Genomic DNA, 12,798 nt, shown 5'->3' on the forward strand with positions numbered 1-12,798 from the left:
GGGGGGGGGGGGGGAGGACAGAAAAATGAGTACATTTCCTATTGAAAAAAGTTACAATTTTTTTAAAAAAAGCCTTTTTTGTGGTTGTTGTTTTTAACTGGTAAAAGAGCAGAACTGCTGGATGTCCCCAAGCCGGCTCTGCATTCAATCCCTCGAGACCTGTGTCCCCGCCCGGTCCCGCGGGTGCCGGGGAGCAGCCGGACAGACGCGCGGAGCAGCCGGACAGCCGGACGCGGGGCTGTGCGGCGCTGGAGGCCATCTGCCCTCCCCAGCCTGCCGATCACGTGTCAGGCACTTGGAAGCAGCCCCAGCTCCTTCCCCTGGTGCGGTTGCTCCTTCCACCACGCTACAGTAAGAGTGTGTGCAAGGAGGGAGCCCGGCATCTCGTCTTCCCACCCTGTTGGCACACGCACCCCTCCCTGGCTGGCACACCAGCGCAGGGAAACTTTGCTGGCTTTCGGCATGAAAACGGCCTAGAGTGCAGGAGACCGAGCGCTGCTTTGCTCAGCGAGGATTTCCTTGGTTTCGCTTAAAGGCTGAGGAATGTCTAACGCTAACTATATCCAGATGTGCCTACTTGGCAGCCCGCTGCTGAGACATTACCGAGGGGACACAGGATCAGCGCTATCAAATGGGATGTAAGTATCTATTATGTATGTTTGGTCCGGGTGGGTTGGGGAGAGCTATGCAGCAAGCAGTGTGAACTGGAGACTGTCCTTACTGCTCCCCTTTTCCTCCACTCTGCAGCTTCTTTTTTTGCCTTGTTGCTCTTGCAATGTTGTTGCATGCAGCAACCCGAACTGTGATGGTTAACATGCAGCAGGGTTGGCTATGGGCTCTGAGCACACAGGCTCCAGCCCTGCTATGTCTGCTTTACACTTCACTTTCCAAAGAACTTTGCATGTTTTAGATTGTTTTTACATGAGGAGGTTTGGGGCTTCTTTAGACAATGCCTCCAGTGCTGCAGGACAGGGTTTCCTCCCAACTGCAAACATGTTCCAGTAGTGGCACGTTACATTTACAAGCCATTCCTTGTCAGTAAAAGGACATGAATCTTCCCCCTCTGTTACGCTATTGTATGCTTTGAGCAAAACACTGGAATTTTCAAGCTCTCAGGCGTCGTGAAGAAAGAGAAAAATTCAGTCCCAGTGAAACGGGCGGTTACTGATCATGTTTTTTAACAGCTCTTGGACAGATTCTGATAAACTTCTGTGTTGGGTATCATCTTGAAATTAGTGCAGCAAGTCAGAACTTTCCCATTCGTGTCCGGGTGTAACAATATATCCATGCTAACGCACTATACTTACTGGGGTTTTGGGTACTTCAGGCAAATTATTTATCGGATCAGAAGAGGATCTGGCAGCTGAAAAGGCAGTGAGCACCGCAGCCTGGGGAGGCCAGGGAAGGAAGAGTGGTTGTTTCGGTGGGGCCGTTTCTTACCCCTTCATGAGCCTGCAAGGCTATATTCTCTTCCTAGGGCCAAGGGAATTTAATGTTTGCAAGAGAGAGGGCAGGTTCCTTGCCCTGTGCTTGGCTGCTCCAGGAGGGGCCCATCTCCCCAAAACACTCAGGGTGTGAGTTCAGCTGCTGAGCTCTCCATAATTCCGAAAATCAGACCAGCTATCCACAAGATCACATCTGGATTTAGGAAAGTACGTCTCGAGGCCGCTAAGCCCACGGAAGATAATTGCACGTTACCTTCTCCTACCTTGCAGGCAGCTGCACGCTCCCGTTAAAGACATGGTGCTGCACTTGGGAGGAGCTGGAGTTTTCCCTGTTTGCTGGGGCCCGCCATGGTGTGCCTGGCAGTGGCGCAGCCCTGCACGGACACTGCCCCGATGGCACGTCCTGCCCTGAAAGGGCCAGGAAAACATCCTGCAGCATTTAAATGCAGCAGAGCTGCTGCCCCCAAACCGTGCCACGTGTACGTGAGCGACTTACCACCGGGTCAGCAGGGCGACAGGAGGAGTGGAGTGGGCAGCCAGCGTTTCCCAGAGGTCACCTGCCCGCGGTCATCAGGCTCCTTTGCACGACCACCACTGCCTTCTGCCACAGTACCACGCCATTCCCCGACGGGAATGGTGCAAGTTCCTTTCTGAGATGCCTGTACGTGAGAGCAGACATCTTAGCATCTACCTCCAGCCTTTGCACAGCAGCTCTGCAGTTTCTGTGCCTTTAAGTTTGCATACTTCATAAAAGCTTCACTGACCAGGGTGAAAGTTAAAAGGAGGCAGCTACAGCATCCATTTGCAAGTAGTTGTCTAACGTGTGACTGGCATTGTGAAGGTGAGGCTGGCAGCGCCAACAGAAGAGACTGTAATAAAATGAGACCAGCCAGCTGGGAAGCTGATGAAACCACATATTTCAGGACTAAGGCAAGCAGAGATAAAAAAGGCACCTTGTCCTGTAACAGCATGGATTTTGTCCATTTGTTTGCGCTGGCCTGAAAAGCAGCTCCGACAGGGAAGTTGGAAACTGTATTTGGAGTGGGGCCTGCATTTTTGTTACCTGTTTGCTCAACCAACAGAGCTTTTGCCTCCAGGTGCTGCAACACAAGTCACGGCAGCAGTGACACTGTGCCAGAGGACCGCTGTGGCGGCGGCACTGGTCAGCAGCGTCTGCGCAGCGCCGTGGTGCACGTCAGAGACAGCGAGGCTCTGCCCCACTGCCCCGCGCTCCTTCGGCTCTGGCTCACAATCCCAACTCCTGGGAAAGCTCTCAAGATATTCAGCTAATTAAATCCTACAGCCTATTCTCAGTTTGTTTACAGACTTCAAAACTTCTAAGCAGCTGAATGAGATGAGCTCTTCTCTTCTGGTAAGGCAGCCTAGCAATTGGTTTGGGTACATTGTTTTTTCCAGGGCTTTGCGCTTAGCAACATATGGAAGGGCGTCTCTTGTATTTCAGCCTGCCCTGTCTTCTAGTCAAGATCAAATTGTTCAGCATCACTTTGTAGTCCTATAGCTCCAAACAAGACCTCTTTGCAACGACCCTGCAATGCAGAGAGGAGCTGTCTGGCACCAAAGTCACTTGAAGCATCAACTTTGATGAGGTTATTGACTTTGCTGGGGTGGGGGGCAGAACAAAACCAAAAAAGAAAGCACACAGGAATAAAACTCATTATGTGATACCCAAAGATAGAAATGAAAGAGGGCTTCTCCCTCTGCTGCAACACACAGAGCTATTTTTCCCCTTTAAACACTCCAAACCCAGCGCAAACTGTTAACCCCAGTTGTTTCATGCATGTTTTTGTATGTGGGGCAGAACAAACCCAGTGCTGGAAGCTGACATCTTTCCCTGTGGGTACCCCAAAGAGCCCAGACATCCATGCAATGCAAAATGAAGATGAGTTTTTGCCTACACAAGACCCATATCAAGATAACTCAGCTGAATTTGAAACCTTAGACTCAGTGCTTCACTTTAGGCTTCTGTACAAGGATAAGAGAAGGATGGTAGCCCAGTGAGGCTTGAAGAGAGCAAAACAAGTGATCCCCACGCAAAACAGAGTGATACTCATGTCTGTGTGTTCAGCAAGGCATTTAAACTCAACTGGTGCTGACAGAAGTCAATCAGAGAATGGGACCAAGCAAGAGTTAGAAGAAGATACAGTCATCAGAGCTTCAGGCAGCACAGGCTTGTTGCTGTCAGCACCCCGGTCTGGTAGGATAAAGCTAATCTGCACATGTCTATTTTAGACAGCTGCGGGATGGGTAGAGCCTATGTTGGTATCGTTGCTTGTGGGTTCCTAAACAGCATCAGGAGGCAGCAGCAGAGGAAGAGCAGCACAAGGTGAGGAGCAGCCTGGGAGCTTGATTTGCTCTTGCAGAGTGAATCGGGATGGAAATACTGCTGGAAACAAGGCGGGAGAGGGACATGTGCACAGACCTCCCTGCTGCAGGCCAGAGCCTGGGTCTCAGGATCAGCACTGGGTGTTACAACCCGACATAATTCTCATGAAATGTGTTCAACTATCGTGAAACAAAAACAAATAAGCAAAACCTCAAGCACTGCCTCAAAGCACCACTACCACCCAGAATTTTCCAATTTACCCTGAGGACTGCAAAAAACTAACTGAACCTACCATTGCTGGATCCCCAACACTTTCTTCAGCTCATTTTACAGAGAAACAGATAAGGCATCTCCATCAGCAACCACAGCCCCACATACTGCATGGCCCACACAACATATGCAGCTCCTCCACTGCTCAACCCAAATCTACCCGTGGCAGCTCCAGCTTTGGGAGACAGGAGGGCAGCTGGGAGAGAGCTGGAAATGTTTCACATGCAGTGGGGCAACAAGTTGATCTGGGGACAACCTACAGCCACGCTCGGTGCAGATGGATGCTCCCATGGGCTGGGCTGGGACAAGCATGCAGCAGAGCTCGTTGCTGCGTTTCGCACCCTCTTGGTGTCCCACATTTTCATCTTGCCTCGCTCTCACAGCTGCTTTTCCCAAGGCTGGGCGGGTTGAATAACCACTCTTCAAGGCACAAAACAACATGCCAGAATCATCAAGGCTTCTTGACTGAATTCAGGGCCAGGATCCAGAGGCTTTTCCCCACCTGGGCCCATGTGAGCAGAAGTGCCAAGGGATGGAGACATGACAGCTGCTGTAAAAGAAGGAAGTTTCCAGGATGAACTCAAGGCTTCACATCATTCAACTGGGAATGAAGGACTAGCAAATTAAAAAAAAAAAAAAAAACCAAAAAAACCACCAAAAATCATCATTTAACTGCTTTTATTGCAGCACTCCTTGGCCATAATTCAGAATCCTCCTCTCAAATAAATGAAAACCAGTTGGAGGACTGGGCCCTCTGCCTGAGCGTGCAACAGCACAAATCAGATTCCCTGCTTGGATGCTCACCAGTGAGCTGTGCCCAGCTCTGACCACTTCTAGCTTTCAAGCATTTTGCTGCCTCTCAGGCCATGCAGGCTGTGCACCCCTTGGTCCTTCTAGCACCTTTCCTATGTACAGACTCCCCCCATTGCCACCCCACGGCTGTGGGACCGCTCAGCCTCTTCCTACAGCCCAGCTCAGCTCTCTAAGGCTGCTGGTGCTCACAGCCCCGCACACAACACTCCCGACCTTCCCCAGGACCCGCCTTGTCCCGCTGCCGGGGCAAACCGCACCGAACCATTCAGACCTGCTCAAGCTGGACTTAAGATCCCCCTGTAGCCATCCCTGGGCAGCCAACACCAAGAGGGACAACTGCCTGTTTTTCCGAGCTTGGAGGGCACGGGAGGCAGCCCTGGCAGCTAAGCCCGCGTTCCCCGAGGCACCGAGTGATGCAGCAGTTTTATAACCCAGCTCTGTTTCACAAGCTGGATGGAGATCCCCCACGGCGGCGTGCGGAGCAGAGGCGGGGCTGCCTGGGCTGCGGCCACGCACTGAGATGCTGTGCCGAGAAGCGCTCTGCTGTGCTCATCTCTTTTGTTTGGCATCGGATATTTTCTGCTTGCTTTGATAGCCTGCAATTATTACTTTAATTTTTTTCCCTCCTGGTGTCGAGGTGGATGAATAATCTTTTTGGCTCTAGGACATATCAGCGTGTTTGCCAGAATCATCAATCCCTCTGAATGCAGGAACAGGACAGCTTTTCCCACACTGACATCCATGGATAGAGCTTACACCTGTGTAATAACCATGGGTATTTCCTGCAAAAGAAGGAAAAGACTGGAGAATCCATATAACTAGATCAAGGATTCACTTCAAGGGCTGGCAACTTCTTAAAATTAGATGTCTATATTCAGCACTGAACTGTTTTATTTCAGCATGAAAATCACTATTTCAGATTCTTTTCTTTCAATAAATGAAAACACAGAAGAAAATCCGGGCTATCAGCCCAGGCTTGTAACAATTCAGGGTTTTTCTTGGCTTTTTCAAGGGTGCTTATTGCCAGATTCTGAGATGCTGGCAGGATAAATCTGTAAGTCATGGAAATTATGAGTTTCATGACACACATATCTTATTCCAAAACCTCACCGATAAAATTAAACACAGGAAAGAGCCAGGACTTTCATCCAGCTCCTTAATTACCATCTGGAGCCTGGCAGCTGAAATAAGATCAAACTTTTGCATAGAAAAGGGAAAAAAAAAAATAATCGCTATTACAGTGGAGATATACAAACATCCCAATGCTATCAGGATCTGTCCCGCCAGGGGCTGCACATCTCCCTTTTGCTTCAGAGACTGCGTGCACAGAGCTGCATAGCACCTCAATAAAGCTTCCCGTCACAACAGAAGGACTAAAAGTGCCTCTTTGTCCTTACGAGCTTTTTGAGACAGAATCCCTGTTCTAGGTATCTCAATAGCACTCAGCAAAAATTCTTTCTGATCATGGGCAGAAGAGGATCTGACTCTTTCTCCTTAGTGGATCCAGTTCAGTGGCATGTCCTCAGTGTAGTGGGACCATCCTTTCATACCCCTGGAGCTTCTGGAAAATTATTGAAGGCAACATGGGGGAAAGCCTGCTGGAAACTTGTCTTGACAGATGAAGGATGATTTAGCACAGACCTGAAACACAGCAGGTTGCTGCAGAGCACTGCAATCAGGACTCACCAAGAGTAATTTGCATGACAGACATAAAATGCAAACTAACATCCTACATGTGTTAAGGAGGATTCACGAGGCTGAAAATAGTTATGAGCCAAGTCATGTGGCAGAAAGAACAAACAGAAAACAACTTCTGATTATTATAAGCATTTTAACAACAATTTACAAGAGATCAGAGAAAATTCTACAACCCTGCTACTAATATCAAAGCTACACTGATTAAAACATCTGTCTAGCCTAGGAAAGAAGTGAAAGGAACAGTTTAAAAAGCCAACAAATAGAGAAAAACCTAGGAATATTTTTTTATTGGAGGCCAGAAAATGGCAAGAAAGAAGGCCTGAGTTAAAAAGCATGGTCATCAGGACAAAGAGGAAATAATTTTAAATACACTGGGAATGCAAAAAGCGTTACACGAAGGCATGGATAAGCCATTTGGTAAAATAAAGTTTTCAGAAATAATGGATACAAAGCAGACTAGGTCAGTAAATGTTTTGGAGCTGCACTTGGGAGAAGATAGTGATGCCACATAATGGTGAAATACTCTCCAACAGTAACTTGGAGATGCAGTTAACCAGTAATGAAAAAGTAAAACATCTTAAAACTAAAAGGTCCAGGTAATGTGCACTTAATTTTAAAGGAGCTGGTCAAGAAATCAACTGGTTTACTAAATTTGCTCTGTCGTAAGTCTTGAAATATTGCCTAGGTCCCACAGCATCTGGAGGTAATGTTGTGCCACTATTTTAATACTTTAGAATTAGAGTTTAATTTTGAGCTTCAAAAACATAATATTATAGCTGATATAAAATTGATGGTTAATGAACGATTAGCAGGTGATACAATCCACAATGGTGAAAAAAGTTTTGCTGAAAATGTATGCACCAAAGTAAAGAGGGTCCTGTTTTAGGTCATGATCACACTGAGTAACAATATTCCTGCCAAGCACTTTGCTGCCCCGTTAAATATTGGTAAGGTGGCTACAGGGCTCGACCAGAGCCTGTGTGCTCCGCAGGATAACAATGCTGAAAACACCAAACCACAGCAATAAATAACATAGGAAGCTGCAAGACCTGGCTCCTTCCACCCTTTTCATTCCCTCGTGAGAAGCGTTCCCTCAGTGAAGGCAGACTGCCGTACAGCCAGGCAGCTTTCCCTCAAGAAGTTTTTGGATATGATCTCAGCTAATTCAAGACAGACAGACAACTGTAATACCTTCAAAAATGCCTCCTGCTAATACAGCACAGGCAAGATAGAGCTGTAAGTCACATATGAGCATAAAACATTGTCAGTGGATGTACAAAATACTTATGTGCACTTGTGGAAAAAATTTTTAAGCGGGGCTAAACTTTCAGAAACATGCTCCTTGCTAATGACTGCAGGGATTGCAATTGTCACCTGCCTTCTCCGGGCACCTGGAGCGACTGTTGGGTCCCCTCTGTTCCACTCGGTTGTCAGCCATTGTGGGGAACAGCGTGGCTGCACGTGTGGTGGTGATGAGAGACCTGCCTTTGCTGCAGCTGCAGACACTTGAGCTCTTCCCCTAAACATGCTGCCTTCTGCCTTGTACTACTTTTTTTTTTGTTTTGTTTGTTTGTTTGCAGTTGAAGAACTGATTGAGTGAGACAGAAGATCTCGGGGAAAAGAGTAAGTGACGAATCAAATGTTGTATTTCAAAAGGCAGCTTCATCTATCACATGTAAATAACATCAGGCTCTGCCTTGCTTCTGCATATTGGGATTTATTTGCTCACCTCTTGCTTACTGGTTCGGGTGATTTGGCAGAGGCAAAACACCCGTGGCCACTTGTAACCTTATTAAAGGAAGTTATTTATAATGGTTTAATATTTTATAAAGATTACTGGCAGCAAAAAGGCCCTATGTGCATTTGAGAGTGTGCCTAATGTATTCATTCTGAAGGCACAAATCATAGTTGGTTTACGAGAGCTGACTCTGAGCAGGGAAACGCCAGCAACGCGCTGCTGCTGCAAAGTCTGCCCTTCACAAGCCAGCTCTGCGCCTCCCCATTTAGACTCAAAAAGGGTAAAAGCAGCAAGAAACAGTTACCAAGTCAGAAAAAAAAACCCAAAACAAACAATCTGATTTATGGAAGAATGGCCTTGTTCATAATTCTCCACCTTGTTTTTCCTAAAGCAGTGCAATCTCTGAAATGACAAAACGTGTTTGGCAGAGGGATGTGGGAGGAAGGGCTGATTTCACGTTGTGCTTAGGCAGTGGTTTTCAGGATGATGGATGACTGCTGGGTGCCTTAACTAACCAAGTCACAGAGCCAGAGCACTAGGATCAGCCTCAGGTTTGCAACCTGTGTGCCTTTTGTCACAGTCCTTAACGTGTCTCTGTGGCTGTACGAATACAACGCACGTTTGCCTGCATGCTTCAAAGCTGCCGAATCCTCAGCGCTGACACACTGTGTGTTTATTTACAGATGGACATTGGTGACAGGCAGCTCAGACACAGCTTTTAACAGTTCTAGAAATACCGCAGAGACAATGAGAGTACGTCTCAAAGGGGATGCGATCTGTACCCTCTTCCTGCTGGTAGCGCTTTGCTCTTTACTCTACTCCCAGCTGGAACATTTAGTCCCGGTAGGAAACAAGGAACCGACGCAGAAGAAGCCTTCAGTAACACCAAAAATATTATCTGACCTCAGAGCACCTTGGAAACTGATGCCAGCAGAGGCAAAGGTACCCAGACCCCAAGTAACTCCTATCATTAGACGAACAGAAGAGGCCAACAAAAAGGTCCAAACTACAACTCCAGCCCCGTTAACTGATTCTGCCTTCAACTTCAAGAGCTATCTCCTAAACAAGGATAACAGGAACTTCAATCTCCTCATTAACCAGCCCAAGAAATGCAGGAAAACACCTGGAGGTCCCTTTCTGCTCATTGCTATCAAATCAGTAGTTGAAGACTTTGACAGACGTGAGATTGTCCGGAAAACCTGGGGCAGAGAGGGTTTGGTGAATGGGGAGCAGATCCAGCGAGTGTTCCTCCTGGGAACACCAAAGAATAGGACATTGCTCGCGACATGGGAGACCCTGATCCACCAGGAGAGTCAGACTTACCGGGACATTTTACTCTGGGACTTCATGGACACTTTCTTCAATTTGACCCTGAAGGAGATCCACTTCCTGAACTGGGCTGCTGAATTCTGTCACAATGTGAAATTTATTTTTAAAGGTGATGCAGATGTTTTTGTCAACGTCGAGAACATTGTTGACTTCCTTGAGAGACATGACCCCACTGAGGACCTCTTTGTTGGGGACATCATCTACAACGCCCGCCCCATCCGTGTCCGAAAGAGCAAATACTACATCCCAGAGACCATGTACGGGCTAAGCATCTATCCAGCTTATGCAGGAGGAGGAGGGTTTTTGCTGTCCAGCCGCACCATGAGGAAGCTCTCTAGGGCCTGCAGAGAGGTGGAACTCTTCCCCATTGATGATGTCTTCTTGGGCATGTGCTTACAGAGAATCAACCTCAAACCCATTTTGCATGAAGGATTCAAGACTTTTGGCATTGTCAAGCCTTCTGCTGCCCCACACCTACAAACATTTGACCCTTGTTTTTACAAAGATCTCATGGTAGTTCACAGTCTGAAAGTTGCTGAGATCTGGCTAATGTGGAACCTGCTCCACAGCCCACGTCTTTCCTGCACTCAGAAGAAGCAAGTGAAGAAGCCTTTCCAATGGAAAAAGAAAGCTCAAACAACAACACAGGCATCACCCCTTAGATAATGCAAGCAGACATCAGCAGAACCACATCACAAACCAGCTGAGAAAGTGAACTCAGAACTGTTAGAACCAAATGACCCAGAAGTATTCTAGCACACCTTATTTACAATGTTAAGAGGACAAACTATTGCAGGAATTTGCCGAAATTCCACATTTGCACACACATACCGTGTAGGTCCTTCTCCATTAATGAGTCTAAATAATCATAACAGTATCTTTAATTTATTATTATTTATTAGAATTATAGTAGTGCTTAGTGGGCCAATGGATAAAAGCACATTGCAAGAAGCAGTCCCTTGGAGACTTTTCGTTGTTAGAAATGTGAGAAATTAAAGAAGATAGAGAAGATAGGTAAGAGATGACACCAATGAGGACAGGGATCGTTGTCAACTTGTTACTTTGACTCGGACTCATTGAGAAATGACCAAACTACACAGGAACTAGAGTGAAGGAAATCTAGTCACCTACTGTATGCTCAAATCAACTCACTGCTGCCTGGTGTGCTTTCTGTAGGCCTCATAAGAATGAAACAACCAACAGCTATTGAAATGGGGTCCTACACGTTGCAGATAGGGCAGCCTAGAATAAAACAAACTGGATGATGAGGCTGGCATCTCTGGTTGAGCAAAGGACAGGAAAGTAGATAACTGGGAAGGGGCAGACTTCCAAAGGGCTTTAAAGAAAGGACAAGAAGAACTTTGAGTTGATCCCTCCGAGTCTTGATTTTTCATTATTCATAACTCCTCAGTTTAAACATTTGCTCCACTGACACACTCAGGACTCAAGGGACCAGTTTTTGGCACTTGAACGAGCTCAGGCTCTCTACACTGTGCTGACTGCCACTCAGAGAAAACTCAGTCATCCAATGGTATCTGATCTCTCACCATCTAATCCAGATCTTCAGAAGGTTTGCATCTGGAGACATCCTTCGGCCTTCGCTTGTGAGAGTAAAACCACACAGAGCTGCTGCTTGCGTCACATTTGGGAGCTTCTTCAAACCAAAAGAAAACTTGTCAATGGACTGGGCTGGTTTCTATAGACCTCAGCGTTCTTGCCTGGCATACAGTCAACTGCAAAGAACAGCCAAGACTTTTCATATCACTGTGGGTGTCACATGAAGGGATAAAGTAGTCTTCAGACAAAAAGGCTTCAGAATAAAAGCCTTTCTAAATTTATTGCAAGAAAGCAAATGCACAGAGCAATGCTTCTGTTGGGCTTTCCAAGTTTCAGTCAGTCTGTAACTTCTTAAGTATTTTAATCGTCAGGTAAGAACACTGGATTGCTTAATCTTTCAAAGAATAGTTAATACTTTGAAGTGTTTTGTTTTTTCTAACATCAGATTACCTTAAAAGAACATCATTTTCTTGGACATCAAAGAGAAGTAAATTCCTCTAAATCAGGGTTAAAGCACTATGAAATTCATGGAGCAAAGAGCCAGAATTCACCTCTGCTACTGTGTTTGTAAATTCTTTTGTGATTTTTTTTTCCCCTCTCAACAAAACTCCTATCCATCAGAGAACCCCTGATGTCATCCCTCCTCAGGAGGGCACGTACACACAGCTTCAGAGGAAACTACAATCGCTCATAAATGTCCAGGAAGTTGCTTTCCCTTGAACAGAGCCTGCAGCGCAGCTGCATTTCATATCTGGGTATAACCTGCCTCCCACCCAGCAGTAGTCCAGGCTCAGTACTTGTATTAACTATTAACATGGAGGAAAGCAAGCTGGTAATATCTATCGGTAAACTCTTAGCAACAGTCTTACATGTTACCTTCATCATAAGAGTTTAAGCCTTACAATAACGTATTTCCACGGAAAGGTCAGCTATATAGAAATCAAAAGACCATATGTTGATTTGGGATATTTTCAAGATGCAATCCTGAAATACAAAATGCTCAGTGGGCTTTACAAGGAGCTCTGTAGAGTGTGAAAATAAGTCAGAGCCTTGTTGGTGGGAAAAAGCCAGTCTCTCCCTTATCTGCTAACGTGTGAAACTTACGTATTTATGAGCTTATACAGAAATGTATTACCTGTGATTAGTTTACAGTTTGGGAAATTATTTATACCATAATTAAAAGACAGCATGCAGACATGCCTCTACTTGTCAGAGTGAGTCTGTCAAGTACAACTGCACACATGTAAGACTAACACCACAGGTATTTTTCCTGTAGACAGCAACATAAGAAATGCATTATTCATTATTTTGGATAACTTGGTAAATCTTTCCTTATGCTGGACTTAATTTAATGGTAATGATAAAAAAAAATAAACACAGCTTACCTTATGATTTCCTACAAGGAAGCTAGTCAGGTTCAGCAGCCCTTATTAAGATCTTCCTTTTAAGCTTAGAGATGCACAGAGATTGGCTCCTCCCTCTATAATGTCTTCAGATCTGCAATCTACCCACAATACAGCATTAATAGGTGCATTTTTTGTCCCAGATCAAAGTTGTTGTTCAACATTCACCTATGCCAGCACGGACTCTGATAGCTGGCAGAA

At 46.1% G+C, this 12,798-nt stretch overlaps 2 protein-coding genes across 3 annotated transcripts in view; one reads left to right on the forward strand and one right to left on the reverse strand.

The window, feature by feature from the left end:
- Positions 1 to 11,333, reverse strand: part of FBXL8 (F-box and leucine rich repeat protein 8) — a 35,110-nt gene extending 23,777 nt beyond the window's left edge. The window contains exons 1-2 of the mRNA XM_026856875.1: positions 11,323 to 11,333; positions 8,075 to 8,081 (exon numbers count right to left, since the gene is read on the reverse strand). The gene's annotated coding sequence lies outside the window, so the exon portion shown is untranslated. The remainder of the gene's footprint in view (positions 1 to 8,074; positions 8,082 to 11,322) is intronic.
- B3GNT9 (UDP-GlcNAc:betaGal beta-1,3-N-acetylglucosaminyltransferase 9) lies at positions 295 to 12,511 on the forward strand. 2 transcript variants are annotated; one of them, XM_026856871.1, is made up of 3 exons: positions 536 to 638; positions 8,151 to 8,193; positions 8,992 to 12,511. In XM_026856871.1, exon 3 carries the CDS (start codon positions 9,056 to 9,058, stop codon positions 10,301 to 10,303), a length of 1,248 nt encoding a protein of 415 aa, XP_026712672.1. In that variant the 5' UTR covers positions 536 to 638; positions 8,151 to 8,193; positions 8,992 to 9,055; the 3' UTR covers positions 10,304 to 12,511. The 2 variants fall into 2 exon arrangements, with proteins under 2 accessions (XP_026712671.1, XP_026712672.1); XM_026856870.1 differs by lacking the exon at positions 8,151 to 8,193 and having other exon boundaries at positions 295 to 638.
- Positions 12,512 to 12,798: the final 287 nt, after the last annotated feature.

The sequence above is a fragment of the Athene cunicularia genome (genome assembly GCF_003259725.1).
Source record: "Athene cunicularia isolate RWA chromosome 11 unlocalized genomic scaffold, athCun1 chr11_part1, whole genome shotgun sequence".
Classification (NCBI taxonomy): domain Eukaryota; kingdom Metazoa; phylum Chordata; class Aves; order Strigiformes; family Strigidae; genus Athene; species Athene cunicularia.